We start from the raw sequence: 22,646 nt of genomic DNA, 5'->3' as shown, positions 1-22,646 counted from the left end.
GGGCGGCGCGTTTTTCGGGCTTACGTTTTTTCCAGGCGTGTGGTCGGCCGGCTATAAGGGGAGGATGGAGGCCGGTACGTTTTTCGGACATGCGTTTTTCCCAGGCGTGTGGTGGGCCGGCTATAAGGGAAGGACGGAGGCCGGTACGTTTTTCGGGCAGGCGTTTTTTCGGGCGGCGCGTTTTTCGGGCTTACGTTTTTTCCAGGCGTGTGGTCGGCCGGCTATAAGGGGAGGATGGAGGCCGGTACGTTTTTCGGGCAGGCGTTTTTTCGGGCGGCGCGTTTTTCGGGCTTGCGTTTTTTCCAGGCGTGTGGTGGGCCGGCTATAAGGGGAGGATAGAGGCTGTACGTTTTTCGGATTTGCGTTTTTCCCAGGCGTGTGGCGGGCCGGCTATAAGGGGAGGATGGAGGCTGGTACGTTTTTCGGGCGCGCATTTTTTCGGGCGGCGCATTTTTCGGTGGAGGCTGGTAAGTTTTTTCGGGCGCGCATTTTTTCGGGCGGCGCATTTTTCGGTGGAGGCTGGTAAGTTTTTCGGGCTTGCGTTTTTTTCCAGGCGTGTGGCGGGCCGGCTATAAGGGGAGGATGGAGGCCGGTACATTTTTCATGCGCGCATTTTTTCAGACGGCGCATTTTTCGGGCTTACGTTTTTTCCAGGCGTGTGGTGGGCCGGCTATAAGGGAAGGATGGAGGCCGGTACGTTTTTCGGGCGCGCGTTTTTTCGGGCGGCGCATTTTTCGGGCTTACGTTTTTTCCAGGCGTGTGGTGGGCCGGCTATAAGGGGAGGATGGAGGCCGGTACGTTTTTCGGGTGCGCGTTTTTTCGGGTGGCGCGTTTTTCGGGCTTAAGTTTTTTCCAGGTGGGTGGTGGGCCGGCTATAAGGGGAGGATGAATGAATGAATGAATGAATGAAAAACGTGCCGGGCCGGCTATAAGGGGAGGATGGAGGCTGGTACGTTTTTCGGGCGGCGCATTTTTCGGGCTTACGTTTTTTCGAGGCGTGTGGTGGGCCGGCTATAAGGGGAGGATGGAGGCCGGTACATTTTTCGGACTTGCGTTTTTCCCAGGCGTGTGGCGGGCCGGCTATAAGGGGAGGATGGAGGCCGGTACGTTTTTCGGACTTGCGTTTTTCCCAGGCGTGTGGCGGGCCGGCTATAAGGGGAGGATGGAGGCTGGTACGTTTTTCGGGCTTGCGTTTTTTTTCCAGGCGTGTGGTGGGCCGGCTATAAGGGGAGGATGGAGGCGGTACGTTTTTCGGGTGCGCGTTTTTTCGGGCGGTGCGTTTTTCGGGCTTGCATTTTTTCCAAGCGTGTGGTGGGCCGGCTATAAGGGGAGGATGGAGGCCGGTACGTTTTTCGGACTTGCGTTTTTCCCAGGCGTGTGGCGGGCCGGCTATAAGGGGAGGATGGAGGCTGGTACGTTTTTCGGGCTTGCGTTTTTTCCAGGCGTGTGGTGGGCCGGCTATAAGGGGAGGATGGAGGCCGGTACGTTTTTTGGACTTGCGTTTTTCCCAGGCGTGTGGCGGGCCGGCTATAAGGGAAGGATGGATGCCGGTACGCTTTTCGGGCTTGCATTTTTTTCCAGGCGTGTGGTGGGCCGGCTATAAGGGGAGGATGGAGGCCGGTACGTTTTTCGGGTGCGCGTTTTTTTCGGGCGGTGCGTTTTTTCGGGCGGCACGTTTTTCGGGCTTGCGTTTTCCCAGGCGGGTGGTGGGCCGGCTATAAGGGGAGGATGGAGGCCGGTACGTTTTTCGGGTGCGCGTTTTTTCGGGCGGCGCGTTTTTCGGGCTTACGTTTTTTCCAGGTGGGTGGTGGGCCGGCTATAAGGGGAGGATGAATGAATGAAAAACTTATATAGCGCGACGCATGCGAACTGAATCGCTTCTGGGCGCTTGATGTTTCGTGTCTCATGACATCAAAAGAGCAGAGTTTTAATCCGTCTTCTGAAAGTCAGGTGGTTTTCCTCCAACCGAACGCTGGTTGGTAAAGCGCTCCATAGTCTAGGACCCTGAAAAGCAAACCTTCTTTCTCCTTTGGACTTGTATTTGGTTTTTGGAACCTTGACCAGATTTTGGTCAGTGGATCGCAGAACGCGATTAGAATTGTGAGGTTCTATCTTGTCGCAAAGATATTGTGGAGCCTTCCCATGGATGCACTTATGTGTCAGGCAGAGTGCTTTAAATACAATTCTGTCTTTTACTGGCAACCAGTGAAGGGTTCTCAGCGAAGGTGAGATTGATTCCCATGTCCTTTTCCCAGTCACCAGTCTGGCGGCCGTATTCTGTACGACTTGCAGACGAGCGATTTGGTACTTTGGGAGCCCGAGGTAGAGGGCATTTGCATAGTCCAGTCTGGAATTCACGATTGTTCCCACCACGACTGCTACGTCTTCTTTGGGGATAAATGGAATAAGTCTGCGTAGTAGGCGCAACAAATGGTGCGATCCGCTGACTACTGACCCTATTTGTGCGTCCATTGTCATGAAGGTGTCAAAAATGACTCCTAGACTTTTGACTTTGGAGCTAGGGGTGATGATTTGGCCCAGAATGGGCGGCGGTGTCCAGGTTGTTGCCAGTTGACTCTTTCGGCTGGCGTGAAACATAAGAAGTTCTGTTTTGGAACTACTGTATTGAGTTTAAGATAACTCTTAGTCATCCAGTTTTCTATCGAAGAGAGACATTTCTCTAAACTGAGATGATGATCCTTTTTGTTGCAGATGCGAAAATACAGTTGCGTATCGTCTGCATAAGAGTGATAAAGTAGTTATTGGCTACTGATAATATCAAAGAGAGGGCGAAGATAGATGTTGAACAGCACCGGTGACAGGGGGGATCCTTGGGGGACTCCACATGGCACCGTGCGTTTTTCCGACGTGAAAGATCCCAGTTTCACTGTTTGTGATCGGTTTTCAAGAAAGGAGGAAAACCATGGTAAATCACCCTCTGCGACTCTGGCTACCTCGGCCAGTCGCATCAGTAACATTTTGTGGTCTACTGTGTCAAAGGCTGCGCTTAGGTCCAGCAGAACCAGGAGACAGGATTCTCCCTCGTCTGCGGCCTCGAGGGCATCGTCCCATATTTTGAGTAAGGCCGTTTCTGTCCCGTGTCCGGGACGAAAACCTGATTGAAATGGATCGAGTAGATTGTGGGTATCTAGATGCTGTTGCAGCTGTTGTACCACTATTTTCTCCATTATCTTGGAGAGAATATTTAGGCCTGTTATGGGGCGGCGGTGAGTTGGGTCCTTGGGATCCAGGTTAGGTTTTTTCAAGATGGGCTGGATTGTGCCCTCTTTCAGCAGGGATGGCACTATGCCTTCCTTAAATGACTGATTTATAAGCTATGTGATGGGAGGCGCCAGAATGTCGGCACATTCCTTCAGCAGCTTGGTGGGAATGATGTCATTGGGTGCTATTTTCGGGTGCGCGTTTTTTCGGGCGGTGCGTTTCTTCGGGCGGCACGTTTTTCGGGCTTGCGTTTTTCCCAGGCGTGTGGTGGGCCGGCTATAAGGGGAGGATGGAGGCCGGTACGTTTTTCCGGTGCGCGTTTTTTCGGGCGGTGCGTTTTTTCGGGCGGCGCATTTTTCGGGCTTACGTTTTTTCCAGGCGTGTGGTGGGCCGGCTATAAGGGGAGGATGGAGGCCGGTACGTTTTTCGGGTGCGCGTTTTTTCGGGCGGTGCGTGTGGCGGGCCGGCTATAAGGGGAGGATGGAGGCCGGTACGTTTTTCGGACTTGCGTTTTTCCCAGGCGTGTGGCGGGCCGGCTATAAGGGGAGGATGGAGGCTGGTACGTTTTTCGGGCTTGCGTTTTTTTCCAGGCGTGTGGTGGGCCAGCTATAAGGGGAGGATGGAGGCGGTACGTTTTTCGGGGGCGCGTTTTTTCGGGCGGCACGTTTTTCGGGCTTGCGTTTTTTCCAGGCGTGTGGTGGGCCGGCTATAAGGGGAGGATGGAGGCCGGTACGTTTTTCGGACTTGCGTTTTTCCCAGGCCTGTGGCGGGCCGGCTATAAGGGGATGATGGAGGCTGGTACGTTTTTCGGGCTTGCGTTTTTTTCCAGGCGTGTGGTGGCCCGGCTATAAGGGGAGGATGGAGGCCGGTACGTTTTTCGGGTGCACGTTTTTTCGGGTGCGCGTTTTTTCGGGCGGCACGTTTTTCGGGCTTGCGTTTTTCCCAGGCGTGTGGTGGGCCGGCTATAAGGGGAGCATGGAGGCCGGTACGTTTTTCGGGCACGCGTTTTTTTCGGGCGGCGTGTTTTTCGGGCTTGCGTTTTTTCCAGGCGTGTGGTGGGCCGGCTATAAGGGGAGGATGGAGGCCGGTACGTTTTTCTGGCGGCGCATTTTTCGGGCTTACGTTTTTTCCAGGCGTGTGGTGGGCCGGCTATAAGGGGAGAATGGAGGCCGGTACGTTTTTCGGGCACGCGTTTTTTCGGGCGGCGTGTTTTTCGGGCTTGCGTTTTTCCCAGGCGTGTGGCGGGCCGGCTATAAGGGGAGGATGGAGGCTGGTAAGTTTTTCGGGCTTGCGTTTTTTTCCAGGCGTGTGGCGGGCCGGCTATAAGGGGAGGATGGAGGCCGGTACGTTTTTCATGCGCGCATTTTTTCGGACGGCGCATTTTTCGGGCTTACGTTTTTTCCAGGCGTGTGGTGGGCTGGCTATGAGGGAAGGATGGAGGCCGGTACGTTTTTCGGGCACGCGTTTTTTCGGGCGGCGCGTTTTTCGGGCTTACGTTTTTTCCAGGCGTGTGGTGGGCCGGCTATAAGGGGAGGATGGAGGCCGGTACGTTTTTCGGACATGCGTTTTTCCCAGGCGTGTGGTGGGCCGGCTATAAGGGGAGGACGGAGGCCGGAACGTTTTTTGGGCGCGCGTTTTTTCGGGCAGCGCGTTTTTCCCAGGTGTGTGGTGGGCCGGCTATAGGGGGAGGATGGAGGCCGGTACGTTTTTCGGACTTGCGTTTTTCTCAGGCGTGCGGCGGGCCGGCTATAAGGGGAGGATGGAGGCTGGTAAGTTTTTTGGGCGCGCGTTTTTTCGGGTGGCGCGTTTTTCGGGCTTACGTTTTTTCCAGGCGTGTGGTCGGCTGGCTATAAGGGGAGGATGGAGGCCGGTACGTTTTTCGGACATGCGTTTTTCCCAGGCGTGTGGTGGGCCGGCTATAAGGGGAGGACGGAGGCCGGTACGTTTTTTGGGTGCGCGTTTTTTCGGGCAGCGCGTTTTTCCCAGGTGTGTGGTGGGCCGGCTATAAGGGGAGGATGGAGGCCGGTACGTTTTTCGGACTTGCGTTTTTCTCAGGCGTGCGGCGGGCCGGCTATAAGGGGAGGATGGAGGCTGGTAAGTTTTTCGGGCGCGCGTTTTTTCGGGTGGCGCGTTTTTCGGGCTTACGTTTTTTCCAGGCGTGTGGTCGGCCGGCTATAAGGGGAGGATGGAGGCCGGTACGTTTTTCGGGCAGGCGTTTTTTCGGGCGGCGCGTTTTTCGGGCTTGCGTTTTTTCCAGGCGTGTGGTGGGCCGGCTATAAGGGGAGGATAGAGGCTGTACGTTTTTCGGACTTGCGTTTTTCCCAGGCGTGTGGCGGGCCGGCTATAAGGGGAGGATGGAGGCTGGTACGTTTTTCGGGCGCGCATTTTTTCGGGCGGCGCATTTTTCGGTGGAGGCTGGTAAGTTTTTTCGGGCGCGCATTTTTTCGGGCGGCGCATTTTTCGGTGGAGGCTGGTAAGTTTTTCGGGCTTGCGTTTTTTTCCAGGCGTGTGGCGGGCCGGCTATAAGGGGAGGATGGAGGCCGGTACGTTTTTCATGCGCGCATTTTTTCAGACGGCGCATTTTTCGGGCTTCCGTTTTTTCCAGGCGTGTGGTGGGCCGGCTATAAGGGAAGGATGGAGGCCGGTACGTTTTTCGGGCACGCGTTTTTTCGGGCGGTGCGTTTTTCGGGCTTGCGTTTTCCCAGGCGGGTGGTGGGCCGGCTATAAGGGGAGGATGGAGGCCGGTACGTTTTTCGGGTGCGCGTTTTTTTCGGGTGGCGCGTTTTTCGGGCTTAAGTTTTTTCCAGGTGGGTGGTGGGCCGGCTATAAGGGGAGGATGAATGAATGAATGAATGAATGAAAAACGTGCCGGGCCGGCTATAAGGGGAGGATGGAGGCTGGTACGTTTTTCGGGCGAGCATTTTTTCGGGCGGCGCATTTTTCGGGCTTACGTTTTTTCGAGGCGTGTGGTGGGCCAGCTATAAGGGGAGGATGGAGGCCGGTACATTTTTCGGACTTGCGTTTTTCCCAGGCGTGTGGCGGGCCGGCTATAAGGGGAGGATGGAGGCCGGTACGTTTTTCAGACTTGAGTTTTTCCCAGGCGTGTGGCGGGCCGGCTATAAGGGGAGGATGGAGGCTGGTACGTTTTTCGGGCTTGCGTTTTTTTCCAGGCGTGTGGTGGGCCGGCTATAAGGGGAGGATGGAGGCGGTACGTTTTTCGGGTGCGCGTTTTTTCGGGCGGCGCGTTTTTTCGGGCTTGAATTTTTTCCAAGCGTGTGGTGGGCCGGCTATAAGGGGAGGATGGAGGCCGGTACGTTTTTCGGACTTGCGTTTTTCCCAGGCGTGTGGCGGGCCGGCTATAAGGGGAGGATGGAGGCTGGTACGTTTTTCGGGCTTGCGTTTTTTCCAGGCGTGTGGTGGGCCGGCTATAAGGGGAGGATGGAGGCCGGTACGTTTTTTGGACTTGCGTTTTTCCCAGGCGTGTGGTGGGCCGGCTATAAGGGAAGGATGGATGCCGGTACGCTTTTCGGGCTTGCATTTTTTTCCAGGCGTGTGGTGGGCCGGCTATAAGGGGAGGATGGAGGCCGGTACGTTTTTCGGGTGCGCGTTTTTTCGGGCGGTGCGTTTTTTCGGGCGGCACGTTTTTCGGGCTTGCGTTTTCCCAGGCGGGTGGTGGGCCGGCTATAAGGGGAGGATGGAGGCCGGTACGTTTTTCGGGTGCGCGTTTTTTCGGGCGGCGCGTTTTTCGGGCTTACGTTTTTTCCAGGTGGGTGGTGGGCCGGCTATAAGGGGAGGATGAATGAATGAATGAATGAATGAATGAAAAACTTATATAGCGCGGCACATGCGAACTGAATCGTCTCTGGGCGCTTGATGTTTCGTGTCTCATGACATCAAAAGAGCAGAGTTTTAATCCGTCTTCTGAAAGTCAGGTGGTTTTCCTCCAACCGAACGCTGGTTGGTAAAGCGCTCCATAGTCTAGGACCCTGAAAAGCAAACCTTCTTTCTCCTTTGGACTTGTATTTGGTTTTTGGAACCTTGACCAGATTTTGGTCAGTGGATCGCAGAACGCGATTAGAATTGTGAGGTTCTATCTTGTCGCAAAGATATTGTGGAGCCTTCCCATGGATGCACTTATGTGTCAGGCAGAGTGCTTTAAATACAATTCTGTCTTTTACTGGCAACCAGTGAAGGGTTCTCAGCGAAGGTGAGATTGATTCCCATGTCCTTTTCCCAGTCACCAGTCTGGCGGCCGTACAGACTTGCAGACGAGCGATTTGGTACTTTGGGAGCCCGAGGTAGAGGGCATTTGCATAGTCCAGTCTGGAATTCACGATTGTTCCCACCACGACTGCTACGTCTTCTTTGGGGATAAATGGAATAAGTCTGCGTAGTAGGCGCAACAAATGGTGCGATCCGCTGACTACTGACCCTATTTGTGCATCCATTGTCATGAAGGTGTCAAAAATGACTCCTAGACTTTTGACTTTGGAGCTAGGGGTGATGATTTGGCCCAGAATGGGCGGCGGTGTCCAGGTTGTTGCCAGTTGACTCTTTCGGCTGGCGTGAAACATAAGAAGTTCTGTTTTGGAACTATTGAGTTTAAGATAACTCTTAGTCATCCAGTTTTCTATCGAAGAGAGACATTTCTCTAAACTGAGATGATGATCCTTTTTGTTGCAGATGCGAAAATACAGTTGCGTATCGTCTGCATAAGAGTGATAAAGTAGTTATTGGCTACTGATAATATCAAAGAGAGGGCGAAGATAGATGTTGAACAGCACCGGTGACAGGGGGGATCCTTGGGGGACTCCACATGGCACAGTGCGTTTTTCCGACGTGAAAGATCCCAGTTTCACTGTTTGTGATCGGTTTTCAAGAAAGGAGGAAAACCATGGTAAATCACCCTCTGCGACTCTGGCTACCTCGGCCAGTCGCATCAGTAACATTTTGTGGTCTACTGTGTCAAAGGCTGCGCTTAGGTCCAGCAGAACCAGGAGAACCAGGAGACAGGATTCTCCCTCGTCTGCGGCCTCGAGGGCATCGTCCCATATTTTGAGTAAGGCCGTTTCTGTCCCGTATCCGGGACGGAAACCTGATTGAAATGGATCGAGTAAATTGTGGGTATCTAGATGCTGTTGTACCACTATTTTCTCCATTATCTTGGAGAGAATATTTAGGCCTGTTATGGGGCGGCGGTGAGTTGGGTCCTTGGGATCCAGGTTAGGTTTTTTCAAGATGGGCTGGATTGTGCCCTCTTTCAGCAGGGATGGCACTATGCCTTCCTTAAATGACTGATTTATAAGCTATGTGATGGGAGGCGCCAGAATGTCGGCACATTCCTTCAGCAGCTTGGTGGGAATGATGTCATTGGGTGCTGTGCTGTTCCGCAACGCCCCAATGATATTTTTGGTGGTATCGATGGAGATCGGTTCCAGAGTGAACTTAGTTGATTGTAGAAGGTTTCTGTTGGTGTTTTGTAGTTGATTGAAGGGGGGGCTGAGGGGGGTATTATTTTGCAGAATACTTACCCGGATTCTTTCGATTTTGTCGATGAAGAAATCCGATAGTTCATTACAGAACTCTTGGGTGTCTGAATTGGGGACTTCAAGACATCCCGGATTCATGGTCTGGGTGACCATCTTGAAGAGTTCTCGGGGGCGATTCATGGCACTGTTAATCGCCATAGAAAAATGATGTTTCTTGGCTTTGAAGATTTCTTTATGATATCGTGTTGTTATTGCCTTGTAGATGATGAGGTGATCTTCTGAAGGGCTTCTTTTCCAGGCGGCTTCCACCCTTCTGCGCTCTTGCTTCAGTAGGGACAGCTGGTTGTTGAACCAGCCGGACTTCTTTTTCCGGATGCGGACTTTGCGTTTCGGTGCTACTAAGTCGGCTGACTGTAGCAGAGCTGCATTTATGGCATCCAGTGTATCTGAGGCTGCTAACTGAGGATGAATAGTTTCAATTCGGTTTCCCAAGGTAGATTTGAAGAGTTCCGAATGGAGCTTCTTCTGAGATCTAGCCCAGTGTATTGTCACCGGCTTGGGTGCTTTTATAACTGGTGGAATTTTGGAAATTATGAAACTAATTGCATGGTGGTCTGTCCATGGCAAAGGTTCATTTCCCAAAATGTTTATTTTTAGATTTTGTCTGAAAATTAGGTCGAGTGTGTGACCTGAAGCATGCGTCGGTCCACATATAAGTTGCTGTAGTCCTAATCCTTCCAGGTGATCGATGCAGGCATCCGCAATGGGATCCTGTGAGGAGTTGGCCCACAGATTGAAGTCCCCGAGCAGCAACTGTTAAGGGTATAAGTGGATATGAACTCCATTAATGATGGTAGAAGCTGCGATTTTGGCCCAGGTGGCCTATAGCAGAGGAGAATGTGAACAGTCTCCTGGGGATTAGTTTGAAGTTGAAGAGTTATGCCGCATACACACCATCACTTTATGTGATGAATAAAAACGACACTTTCTGTGAAGTAAAAAATGATGTTTTTGAAACTTCAATGTTCAAAGACGAAGTTGCCTACACACCATCGTTTTTCTCACAATGTTCTTGCAAAGTGAGGTTACGTTCCACCACGTTTTACCATTGAAGCTTGCTTCATAAGTAGCTTCTGGGCATGCGTGGATGAAAAAAACGTCTTAGAAAACGACGTTTTTTGCTACACACGGTCAATTTCTGTGAAGTAAAAAGTGCACTTTTGAAAAACGACACATAAAATTGAAGCATGCTTGAATTTTTTTTGGTCGTTTTTTACAAGACATAAAATGACGTTTTCCCCCACACACGGTCAATTAAAGTGACGTTTTTGAAAACGTCATTTTTTTCCATCACATAAAGTGATGGTGTGTACGCGGCATAAGGGTTTCCATAAATGGAAGAGGATTTTGAAGGACCGGCTTAGTGATTGCAATATGAAACTTATGGATCACCGCCAGGCCTCCTCCTCTTTGCCCTATTCTGTTTTCCGTTATAATTCGATAATTTTCTGGCACCAATTCTCCAAGAATGGTGTTGCAGTCATCTGAAAGCCAGCTTTCTGTGATAAAGAGGCAGTCTAGATCGTTTTGTAGTAAGAAATCGTGGATTTCTGATCGGTGTTTTACTGCCGATCTTGTGTTGATCAAAGCACATGATATGTGCTTGAGCTGGGTTAAATGGTTGAAATTTTTGATGGTCGATCGTCGATCGAATCTCAAAAGTTGGTCTATTTTTAAGGCCTTTTTGGTGACGGCTGGTAATACTGTTGCAAATTGTCTCAGACCCCAAATTGTTTCTGCAGAGTATCGCAGTTTAACCATTGTTGCCAGTGACCGGGGGGGGGGGGGGGTAGTTGCAATAGAGGGAAGATTCGCTGAATCCTCTCGCTTGGGCCTTGGTCCAGAGGAAGGCAAAAAAAAAACTGGCAGTGCTAAGCCAATGTGCTGCCGCAGGGAAAAAAATTCCTTCCTGATCCCTGAAAGGCGATCGGACGAAACCCTGGATCAAGTACTGTTTGGAATGGGGGGGGGAAGGGGGGAAGAAGGGTGTCACTGTAGCTGAGGAGTACCAAGATGGCCGCCGACCAGACCACAGGTTTGGGGGCTGTTTGGCTTGGTGGGTATGACCTGGTTGTTAATCCAGGGGAGGATGGGATCCTCCAGGGATAGGGGGATGATCCCTGACAGTTCTAGGAAAAATTTCCAGGCTGTCAGTGCTCCTTTTTGCGGCGCGCCGCTAGGCCGCGGTTGAAGCCGCGGTCTTTCCTAATTGCGGCGGCCGCGATTAAGGCCTGGTCTGGCGCGGATGCGGAAAAAAGCCGCAGATCGCCAGAAAAAAGCGCTGCTATGCGCGGCGGGTGGCCGGGGTGATTGTGGGTGACTGCTTGGGGTGCATGCGGCTCTAAGAGAAGGTAAACAGCCGCAATTTGGATCGCTGGAGTGGCTGTCCTGAAAAGGACGGTCACTAGCGATTCCTGGGGGTGGAAAGATGGCCCTGAAAGACAGGGTCTTACCTGAAGAGAGGGGCCCACGAGGGGAAGGAAGGAGCCGGTCCTATAGGCAGCAAGTTGATTCATGCAGCAAAGATTGTAGGAGCCTGCCTGCCTGTCTGTGGTGTCTAGCTGGCTATCTGTCTGGTCCCTGGAGAGAGCAGACTCGTCGGGAAGCGTCCTACTCCCTCACTGATGGAGTAGGAGTAGGAGATGGATGGAGGCCGGTACGTTTTTCGGGTGCGCGTTTTTCGGGCTTACGTTTTTTCCAGGCGTGTGGTGGGCCGGCTAGAAGGGGAGGAGGGAGGCCGGTACGTTTTTCGGGGAGGCGTTTTTTCCGGCGGCGCGTTTTTCGGGCTTGCGTTTTTTTCAGGCGTGTGGTGGGCCGGCTATAAGGGGAGGATGGATGCGGTACTTTTTTTCGGACTTGCGTTTTTCCCAGGCGTGTGGCGGGCCGGCTATAAGGGGAGGATGGAGGCTGGTACGTTTTTCGGGCGCACATTTTTTCGGGCGGCGCATTTTTCGGGCTTACGTTTTTTCCAGGCGTGTGGTGGGCCGGCTATAAGGGGAGGATGGAGGCGGTACGTTTTTCGGGTGCGCGTTTTTTCGGGCGGTGCGTTTCTTCGGGCGGCACGTTTTTCGGGCTTGCGTTTTTCCCAGGCGTGTGGTGGGCCGGCTATAAGGGGAGGATGGAGGCCGGTACGTTTTTCCGGTGCGCGTTTTTTCGGGCGGTGCGTTTTTTCGGGCGGCGCATTTTTCGGGCTTACGTTTTTTCCAGGCGTGTGGTGGGCCGGCTATAAGGGGAGGATGGAGGCCGGTACGTTTTTCGGGTGCGCGTTTTTTCGGGCGGTGCGTTTTTTCGGGCGGCACGTTTTTCGTGCTTGCGTTTTTCCCAGGCGTGTGGTGGGCCGGCTATAAGGGGAGGATGGAGGCCGGTACATTTTTCGGACTTGCGTTTTTCCCAGGCGTGTGGCGGGCCGGCTATAAGGGGAGGATGGAGGCCGGTACGTTTTTCGGACTTGTGTTTTTCCCAGGCGTGTGGCGGGCCGGCTATAAGGGGAGGATGGAGGCTGGTACGTTTTTCGGGCTTGCGTTTTTTTCCAGGCGTGTGGTGGGCCAGCTATAAGGGGAGGATGGAGGCGGTACGTTTTTCGGGGGCACGTTTTTTCGGGTGGCGCGTTTTTCGGGCTTGCGTTTTTTCCAAGCGTGTGGTGGGCCGGCTATAAGGGGAGGATGGAGGCCGGTACGTTTTTCGGACTTGCGTTTTTCCCAGGCATGTGGCGGGCCGGCTATAAGGGGAGGATGGAGGCTGGTACGTTTTTCGGGCTTGCGTTTTTTTCCAAGCGTGTGGTGGTCCAGCTATAAGGGGAGGATGGAGGCCGGTACGTTTTTCGGGTGCACGTTTTTTCGGGTGCGCGTTTTTTCGGGCGGCACGTTTTTCGGGCTTGCGTTTTTCCCAGGCGTGTGGTGGGCCGGCTATAAGGGGAGGATGGAGGCCAGTATGTTTCCAGGCGTGTGGTGGGCCGGCTATAAGGGGAGGATGGAGGCCGGTACGTTTTTTGGACTTGCGTTTTCCCAGGCGTGTGGCGGGCCGGCTATAAGGGAAGGATGGAGGCCGGTACGTTTTTCGGGCTTGCGTTTTTTTCCAGGCGTGTGGTGGGACGGCTATAAGCGGAGGATGGAGGCCGTACGTTTTTCGGGTGCGCGTTTTTTCGGGCGGCGCGTTTTTCGCGCTTACGTTTTTTCCAGGCGTGTGGCAGGCCGGCGTTTTCTTCCAGGCGTGTGGTGGGCCGGCTATAAGGGGAGGATGGAGGCCGGTACGTTTTTCGGGTGCGCGTTTTTTCGGGCGGTGCGTTTTTTCGGGCGGCACGTTTTTCGGGCTTGCGTTTTCCCAGGCGAGTGGTGTGCCGGCTATAAGGAGAGGATGGAGGCCGGTACGTTTTTCGGGTGCGCGTTTTTTCGGGCTTACGTTTTTCGGGCTTACGTTTTTTCCAGGCGTGTGGTGGGCCGGCTATAAGGGGAGGATGGAGGCTGGTACGTTTTTCGGGCGCGCATTTTTTCCGGCGGCGCGTTTTTCGGGCTTGCGTTTTTTCCAGGCGTGTGGTGGGCCGGCTATAAGGGGAGGATGGAGGAGGTACGTTTTTCGGACTTGCGTTTTTCCCAGGCGTGTGGCGGGCCGGCTATAAGGGGAGGATGGAGGCTGGTACGTTTTTCGGGCGCGCATTTTTTCGGGCGGCGCATTTTTCGGGCTTACGTTTTTTCCAGGCGTGTGGTGGGCCGGCTATAAGGGGAGGATGGAGGCCGGTACGTTTTTCGGGTGCGCGTTTTTTTCGGGCGGTGCGTTTTTTCGGGTGGCACGTTTTTGGGGCTTGCGTTTTCCCAGGCGTGTGGTGGGCCGGCTATAAGGGGAGGATGGAGGCTGGTACGTTTTTCGGGCGCACATTTTTTCGGGCGGCGCATTTTTCGGGCTTACGTTTTTTCCAGGCGTGTGGTGGGCCGGCTATAAGGGGAGGATGGAGGCCGGTACGTTTTTCGGGTGCGCGTTTTTTCGGGCGGTGCGTTTTTTCGGGTGGCACGTTTTTCGGGCTTGCGTTTTTCCAGGCGTGTGGTGGGCCAGCTATAAGGGGAGGATGGAGGCCGGTACGTTTTTCGGACTTGCGTTTTTCCCAGGCGTGTGGCGGGCCGGCTATAAGGGGAGGATGGAGGCTGGTACGTTTTTCGGGCGCGCATTTTCTCGGGCGGCGCATTTTTCGGGCTTACGTTTTTTCCAGGCGTGTGGTGGGCCGGCTATAAGGGGAGGATGGAGGCCGGTACGTTTTTCGGGTGCGCGTTTTTTCGGGCGGTGCGTTTTTTCGGGTGGCACGTTTTTGGGGCTTGCGTTTTCCCAGGCGTGTGGTGGGCCGGCTATAAGGGGAGGATGGAGGCTGGTACGTTTTTCGGGCGCACATTTTTTCGGGCGGCGCATTTTTCGGGCTTACGTTTTTTCCAGGCGTGTGGTGGGCCGGCTATAAGGGGAGGATGGAGGCCGGTACGTTTTTCGGGTGCGCGTTTTTTCGGGCGGTGCGTTTTTTCGGGTGGCACGTTTTTCGGGCTTGCGTTTTTCCAGGCGTGTGGTGGGCCAGCTATAAGGGGAGGATGGAGGCCGGTACGTTTTTCGGGCTTGCGTTTTTTCCAGGCGTGTGGTGGGCTGGCTATACGGGGAGGATGGAGGTGGTACGTTTTTCAGACTTGCGTTTTTCCCAGGCGTGTGGCGGGCCTGCTATAAGGGGAGGATGGAGGCCGGTACGTTTTTCGGGCTTGCGTTTTTTTCCAGGCGTGTGGTGGGCCGGCTATAAGTGGAGGATGGAGGCCGGTACGTTTTTCTGGCAAGCGTTTTTTCGGGCGCCACGTTTTTCGGGCTTGCGTTTTTTTCAGGCGTGTGGTGGGCCGGCTATAAGGGGAGGATGGAGGCCGGTACGCTTTTCGGGCACGCATTTTTTCGGGCTTGCGTTTTTTCCAGGCGTGTGGTGGGCCGGCTATAAGGGGAGGATGGAGGCCGGTACGTTTTTTGGACTTGCGTTTTTCCCAGGCGTGTGGCGGGCCGGCTATAAGGGGAGGATGGAGGCTGGTACGTTTTTCGGGCGCGCATTTTTTCGGGCGGCGCATTTTTCGGGCTTACGTTTTTTCCAGGCGTGTGGTGGGCCGGCTATAAGGGGAGGATGGAGGCCGGTACGTTTTTCGGGCACGCGTTTATTCGGGCGGCGCGTTTTTCGGGCTTGCGTTTTTTCCAGGCGTGTGGTGGGCCGGCTATAAGGGGAGGATGGAGGCCGGTACGTTTTTCGGACTTGCGTTTTTCCCAGGCGTGTGGCGGGCCGGCTATAAGGGAAGGATGGAGGCCGGTACGTTTTTCAGGCTTGCGTTTTTTCCAGGCGTGTGGTGGGCCGGCTATAAGGGGAGGATGGAGGCCGTACGTTTTTCGGGTGCGTGTTTTTTCGGGCGGTGCGTTTTTTCGGGCGGCACGTTTTTCGGGCTTGCGTTTTCCCAGGCGTGTGGTGGGCCGGCTATAAGGGGAGGATGGAGGCCGGTACGTTTTCGGGTGCGTGTTTTTTCGGGCGGCGCGTTTTTCGGGCTTACGTTTTTTCCAGGCGTGTGGCAGGCCGGCGTTTTCTTCCAGGCGTGTGGCGGGCCGGCTATAAGGGGAGGATGGAGGCCGGTACGTTTTTTCGGGCGCGCGTTTTTTCGGGCGGTGCGTTTTTTCCAGGCGTGTGGTGGGCCGGCTATAAGGGGAGGATGGAGGCCGGTATGTTTTTCGGGCGGCACGTTTTCCCAGGCGTGTGGTGGGCCGGCTATAAGGGGAGGATGGAGGCCGGTACGTTTTTCGGGCTCGCATTTTTTCGGGCGGCACATTTTTCGGGCTTACGTTTTTTCCAGGCGTGTGGTGGGCCAGCTATAAGGGGAGGATGGAGGCCGGTACGTTTTTCGGGCTTGCGTTTTTTCCAGGCGTGTGGTGGGCTGGCTATACGGGGAGGATGGAGGTGGTACGTTTTTCAGACTTGCGTTTTTCCCAGGCGTGTGGCGGGCCGGCTATAAGGGGAGGATGGAGGCCGGTACGTTTTTCGGGCTTGCGTTTTTTTCCAGGCGTGTGGTGGGCCGGCTATAAGTGGAGGATGGAGGCCGGTACGTTTTTCTGGCGAGCGTTTTTTCGGGCTTGCGTTTTTTCCAGGCGTGTGGTGGGCCGGCTATAAGGGGAGGATGGAGGCCGGTATGTTTTTTGGACTTGCGTTTTTCCCAGGCGTGTGGCGGGCCGGCTATAAGGGAAGGATGGAGGCCGGTACGTTTTTCGGGCTTGCGTTTTTTTTCCAGGCGTGTGGTGGGCTGGCTATAAGCGGAGGATGGAGGCCGGTACGTTTTTCGGGCGGTGCGTTTTTTCGGGCGGCACGTTTTTCGGGCTTGCGTTTTCCCAGGCGTGTGGTGGGCCGGCTATAAGGGGAGGATGGAGGCCGGTACATTTTTCGGGTGCGCGTTTTTTCGGGCGGCGCGTTTTTCGGGCTTACGTTTTTTCCAGGCGTGTGGTGGGCCGGCTATAAGGGGAGGATGGAGGCCGGTACGTTTTTCCGGCAGGCGTTTATTCGGGCGGCGCGTTTTTCGGGCTTGCGTTTTTTCCAGGCGTGTGGTGGGCCGGCTATAAGGGGAGGATGGAGGCCGGTACGTTTTTCGGGCTTACGTTTTTTCCAGGCGTGTGGCAGGCCGGTGTTTTCTTCCAGGCGTGTGGCGGGCCGGCTATAAGGGGAGGATGGAGGCCGGTACGTTTTTCGGGCGCGCGTTTTTTCGGGCGGTGCGTTTTTTCCAGGCGTGTGGTGGGCCGGCTATAAGGGGAGGATGGAGGCCGGTATGTTTTTCGGGCGGCACGTTTTCCCAGGCGTGTGGTGGGCCGGCTATAAGGGGAGGATGGAGGCCGGTACGTTTTTCGGGCGGCGCGTTTTTCGGGCTTGCGTTTTCCCAGGCGTGTGGTGGGCCGGCTATAAGGGGAGGATGGAGGCCGGTACGTTTTTCGGGTGCGTTTTTTCGGGCGGCGCGTTTTTCGGGCTTACGTTTTTTCCAGGTGTGTGGTGGGCCGGCTATAAGGGGAGGATGGAGGCCGGTACGTTTTTCCGGCAGGCGTTTATTCGGGCGGCGCGTTTTTCGGGCTTGCGTTTTTTCCAGGCGTGTGGTGGGCCGGCTATAAGGGGAGGATGGAGGGCGGTACGTTTTTTGGACTTGCGTTTTTCCCAGGCGTGTGGCGGGCCGGCTATAAGGGGAGGATGGAGGCTGGTACGTTTTTCGGGCACGCATTTTTTCGGGCGGCGCATTTTTCGGGCTTACGTTTTTTCCAGGCGTGTGGTGGGCCGGCTATAAGGGGAGGATGGAGGCCGGTACGTTTTTCGGGCACGCGTTTTTTCGGGCGGCGTGTTTTTCAGGCTTGCGTTTTTTCCAGGCGTGTGGTGGGCCGGCTATAAGGGGAGGATGGAGGCCGGTACGTTCTTCGGACTTGCGTTTTTCCTAAGCGTGTGGCGGGCCTGCTATAAGAGGAGGATGGAGGCCGGTACGTTTTTCAGGCTTGCGTTTTTTCCAGGCGTGTGGTGGGCCGGCTATAAGGGGAGGATGGAGGCCGGTACGTTTTTCGGGCAGTACCTTTATTGGGCGCGTGTCTTTTCCAGGCGTGTGGCAGGCCAGCTATAAGGGGAGGATGGAGGCCGGTACGTTTTTCGGGCGCGCGCTTTTTCCAGGCGTGTGGCGGGCCGGCTATAAGGGGAGGTTGGAGGCCGATAAGTTTTTCGGGTGCAAATCTGCAAAATGCATAGGTGTGAATCCAGCCTAACACCTGCCACAAATGCTACATTTCACTTGTACTGATTTCATAAGCCCGTTAGCAAAAAGAAATTTTATTTGTCATGTATTCATACAAAAACCATAATAAGCTTTATTTTTTATTATTTTTATAACTGTCCTCAGCATCAAAGTCCTATTGGTTAGCATCCAATTTGTCTTTAGATTTTGCCATTTTCCGCTCTAATTCTTGCAATATGTTTTGCTCGATCTTGGTTGTATCATATTCCTTCAGCATATCAAACTCTTCCCAAGGTTTAGCAGACTTCTTAGCTCTCTTAATGTGTTTCTCCAGCAGATATTGTTCAAACCGAATGCCTTTAATGTTGAACTTTTCCTGTTCCCAGCGTTTGGACCACGGCCGAGGCTTCATCTGCACCTGTATCTATTAGAGAGGGGGGGGGGGGAAACATGTGTTGTGACTGTAGGGGAAATCTCGCTAATAGAGAGACAGACAGCAGGAAAAACAGGTGTTCTAAATATTCCTCACTCATCTACTAAACTAAAAAGAAAAGTTTTAACAGGAATTACACTTTATAAAAATTATCACTGAACTACCAGCAAAAAAAAAATTTTCCCCCACAAATAGAGCTTTCTCTTGGTGGTATTTGATCACCTTTGCGGTTTTTATTTTTTGCGCTATAAACAAAAATAGGGCGACAATTTAAAAAAAATATCAATATTTTTTCCAATAAGGAGGAAATCTGAAGTGGAAAACTGATCAGCTCATCTTTGTCACACTGCTCTCTTCTCCCATCAATATGCTCCTGAGACACCCCCCCCCCCATACACACTATAAGATTTTCTGCAGATTTTTGTCTTCAGATTTATTAAAACTTTATAGTGCAAGGGCCTGCCTGATTGCATACAAATTGAAACTATTAAGGTTTGACCTCATATTATATGGTTTTGGTAGATCTGAAGACAAAAATCAGCAGAAAATCTAACAGCGTGTATGGGGCTTTAGACTGCAGTACAACAGATGGTCTCCTTGTGCTGCTTTTTCCCCTTTTACCCAGTCTGAGCTCTGCTGTGCAAGGATTACAAGAGGCTGATAACAGGTCACATTTAGGAATTTACACTGCTTGCATTTTAACCTCCCTGGCAGTATGATTCTTTCTGGTTTTAGGTGCTGAAAGCGGTACAATTATTTTGCATGGAAATTTGGCGTTTAACATTGTAGGCCTGTAATTCTTAAGAATAACTCACTTACATCTGTCCAAACAAGAGTCTAGTAGACATCTTGGGTATGATAAAGTTTGAAAACAAAATCATAAATTAAAAAATAAATAACTATAAATAATTATAATATAATAAAAATTATTCAATAATGTAATCAAATCAAAAAAATCACTGAAATTTGCTCAGTTGCAGAATTGTCGCTGTCATTACTTTTATATGACAAATTTCCCCACAAATCTCTATCGCACAATTCTGCAAGTGATTATAATTTATTATCGCTGTTTTCTAGCTGCTCTAAAAGCACTTTTGACATAAAGGGACACTTTTGGTTGCTATGGACAATCTACAGTTTGCAGGGAGAAAGAACAGTTTTTATTATATAAAAGTACATGTAGGGCACTGGGCAGACCACTAGGGACAAAGGGGGTGTGTATTTTTTTTACATACAGTACTGTAATCTATAAGATTACAGTATACATTGTATGTAATGTATTTATTTACTTTTTTGAATTTGGCGCCGTTCTCCGCCCCTGTGCGTCGTAACGTCACAGGGAACGGAGATCGGCGGCACACAGGGACACTGTGCGAATCGAGCGAGGATGCCGCTCGCTCACACAGCGGGGATGCATCGCAGGATCCAGGGACAAGGTAAGTAAATCATGCCTGTGGCTGCTGCGAGGCGATCCCGAGCCTGGCTCAGGAATACCGCTTTTGGTACTGAAATCTTACCCAGAGCCTGACTCGAGAATACCGGCAGGGGGGTTAAAGAAATACATTTAATAATATGTTAATGATTACAGAGCTGCATTACAGATTGTTCACATATATTGGTGAGGAGGCATTGTAGGTCCTCTTCATTGCCTGCTGTAAACCCTTAAACCCCAAACTAGCACACCACCACAATGTGCAATGCACTCTCAAATAAAAATGGTCTCTGTGGCAGATTTGCCGCAATATCACTTTTATCGGGGGGTGGGAAAGGGGTTGCCTCGCCCCCCCTCCACCACGCTCCGGTCCTCTCCGCCACTTGCCAGTGCCATTTGTAGCGACGGAGATGATCGCGTCCGCTCTCCTCTGAGCCTGATTGCCGAGTGAGGGAAAGATGGCCCCTGCTTGGCTCCATAGCATTGGAGGGCAGAAGCGTCTTTAAACATCACTTCCGCCCAATGCTCTTAAAAGGGATTTTTTTTCCTTCAAATTTAAAAATTATAGCTTATATGTAGCATACAGCACTACAATTCACATACAAATTCCCCACTCACTGTGTTTACAGGAATTTCAGAGCCCAGTAACATGACTGGCTTCATGTCGACATCAATCTTGCTGTATTCAGGGAGTGCGTCACGCAGATACATCAGGTCGCTGTCCAGTCTCTTCTCCAGTTTCAGGACTTGGATTTCATGCATCCGAGGACTGTACAGGTCATATCTCATCTCAACACCTGGCGAACAGGAATACAATCCCAAGAACATTATGAACATTCCTGTAACACAGACCACCTTGTATGGCACAAAACTTGCCTGCCCTATGAGACAAACGTCACCTGCTCATCACAGACACAGGACTTTATTTACAAAAGCTGGAGAGTGCAAAATTAGGCTCAATTTTGAAAAGAAACCAATCAGCTCCCAGGTTTTAGGCGTGTGGCGGGCCGGCTATAAGGGGAGGATGGAGGCTGGTACGTTTTTCGGGCGCGCATTTTTTCGGGCGGCGCATTTTTCGGGCTTACGTTTTTTCCAGGCGTGTGGTGGGCCGGCTATAAGGGGAGGATGGAGGCCGGTACGTTTTTCGGGTGCGCGTTTTTTCGGGCGGTGCGTTTTTTCGGGTGGCACGTTTTTGGGGCTTGCGTTTTCCCAGGCGTGTGGTGGGCCGGCTATAAGGGGAGGATGGAGGCTGGTACGTTTTTCGGGCGCACATTTTTTCGGGCGGCGCATTTTTCGGGCTTACGTTTTTTCCAGGCGTGTGGTGGGCCGGCTATAAGGGGAGGATGGAGGCCGGTACGTTTTTCGGGTGCGCGTTTTTTCGGGCGGTGCGTTTTTTCGGGTGGCACGTTTTTCGGGCTTGCGTTTTTCCAGGCGTGTGGTGGGCCAGCTATAAGGGGAGGATGGAGGCCGGTACGTTTTTCGGACTTGCGTTTTTCCCAGGCGTGTGGCGGGCCGGCTATAAGGGGAGGATGGAGGCTGGTACGTTTTTCGGGCGCGCATTTTCTCGGGCGGCGCATTTTTCGGGCTTACGTTTTTTCCAGGCGTGTGGTGGGCCGGCTATAAGGGGAGGATGGAGGCCGGTACGTTTTTCGGGTGCGCGTTTTTTCGGGCGGTGCGTTTTTTCGGGTGGCACGTTTTTGGGGCTTGCGTTTTCCCAGGCGTGTGGTGGGCCGGCTATAAGGGGAGGATGGAGGCTGGTACGTTTTTCGGGCGCACATTTTTTCGGGCGGCGCATTTTTCGGGCTTACGTTTTTTCCAGGCGTGTGGTGGGCCGGCTATAAGGGGAGGATGGAGGCCGGTACGTTTTTCGGGTGCGCGTTTTTTCGGGCGGTGCGTTTTTTTCGGGCGGCACGTTTTTTCGGGCTTGCGTTTTTCCAGGCGTGTGGTGGGCCGGCTATAAGGGGAGGATGGAGGCCGGTACGTTTTTCGGGCTTGCGTTTTTTCCAGGCGTGTGGTGGGCTGGCTATACGGGGAGGATGGAGGTGGTACGTTTTTCAGACTTGCGTTTTTCCCAGGCGTGTGGCGGGCCTGCTATAAGGGGAGGATGGAGGCCGGTACGTTTTTCGGGCTTGCGTTTTTTTCCAGGCGTGTGGTGGGCCGGCTATAAGTGGAGGATGGAGGCCGGTACGTTTTTCTGGCAAGCGTTTTTTCGGGCGCCACGTTTTTCGGGCTTGCGTTTTTTTCAGGCGTGTGGTGGGCCGGCTATAAGGGGAGGATGGAGGCCGGTACGCTTTTCGGGCACGCATTTTTTCGGGCTTGCGTTTTTTCCAGGCGTGTGGTGGGCCGGCTATAAGGGGAGGATGGAGGCCGGTACGTTTTTTGGACTTGCGTTTTTCCCAGGCGTGTGGCGGGCCGGCTATAAGGGGAGGATGGAGGCTGGTACGTTTTTCGGGCGCGCATTTTTTCGGGCGGCGCATTTTTCGGGCTTACGTTTTTTCCAGGCGTGTGGTGGGCCGGCTATAAGGGGAGGATGGAGGCCGGTACGTTTTTCGGGCACGCGTTTTTCCGGGCGGCGCGTTTTTCGGGCTTGCGTTTTTTCCAGGCGTGTGGTGGGCCGGCTATAAGGGGAGGATGGAGGCCGGTACGTTTTTCGGACTTGCGTTTTTCCCAGGCGTGTGGCGGGCCGGCTATAAGGGAAGGATGGAGGCCGGTACGTTTTTCAGGCTTGCGTTTTTTCCAGGCGTGTGGTGGGCCGGCTATAAGGGGAGGATGGAGGCCGTACGTTTTTCGGGTGCGTGTTTTTTCGGGCGGTGCGTTTTTTCGGGCGGCACGTTTTTCGGGCTTGCGTTTTCCCAGGCGTGTGGTGGGCCGGCTATAAGGGGAGGATGGAGGCCGGTACGTTTTCGGGTGCGTGTTTTTTCGGGCGGCGCGTTTTTCGGGCTTACGTTTTTTCCAGGCGTGTGGCAGGCCGGCGTTTTCTTCCAGGCGTGTGGCGGGCCGGCTATAAGGGGAGGATGGAGGCCGGTACGTTTTTCGGGCGCGCGTTTTTTCGGGCGGTGCGTTTTTTCCAGGCGTGTGGTGGGCCGGCTATAAGGGGAGGATGGAGGCCGGTATGTTTTTCGGGCGGCACGTTTTCCCAGGCGTGTGGTGGGCCGGCTATAAGGGGAGGATGGAGGCCGGTACGTTTTTCGGGCTCGCATTTTTTCGGGCGGCACATTTTTCGGGCTTACGTTTTTTCCAGGCGTGTGGTGGGCCAGCTATAAGGGGAGGATGGA

At 53.2% G+C, this 22,646-nt stretch overlaps 1 protein-coding gene across 1 annotated transcript; it reads right to left on the bottom strand.

The window, feature by feature from the left end:
* Window positions 1-17,569: 17,569 nt before the first annotated feature.
* LOC120936269 (39S ribosomal protein L19, mitochondrial-like) lies at window positions 17,570-20,214 on the bottom strand. Its single transcript, XM_040348494.1, has 2 exons — window positions 19,990-20,214; window positions 17,570-17,930 (listed from the first exon to the last, which is right to left on the bottom strand). Exons 1-2 carry the CDS (start codon window positions 20,206-20,208, stop codon window positions 17,682-17,684), a joined length of 468 nt encoding a protein of 155 aa, XP_040204428.1. The 5' UTR covers window positions 20,209-20,214; the 3' UTR covers window positions 17,570-17,681.
* Between the last annotated feature and the right edge of the window lie 2,432 nt (window positions 20,215-22,646).

This window comes from Rana temporaria, chromosome 4, assembly GCF_905171775.1.
Source record: "Rana temporaria chromosome 4, aRanTem1.1, whole genome shotgun sequence".
NCBI classification, from domain to species: domain Eukaryota; kingdom Metazoa; phylum Chordata; class Amphibia; order Anura; family Ranidae; genus Rana; species Rana temporaria.
This window is presented reverse-complemented; position numbering and strand designations above follow the sequence as displayed.

Excerpts from the sequence above, each read along its gene's own strand:
- LOC120936269 (XM_040348494.1), bottom strand. The coding sequence starts at position 20,208 with ATGTTCATAATGTTCTTGGGATTGTATTCCTGTTCGCCAGGTGTTGAG. Across the intron at positions 17,931-19,989 it reads CTGAAATTCCTGTAAACACA|ATACAGGTGCAGATGAAGCC; the intron begins GTGAGTGGGGAA and ends CCTCTCTAATAG.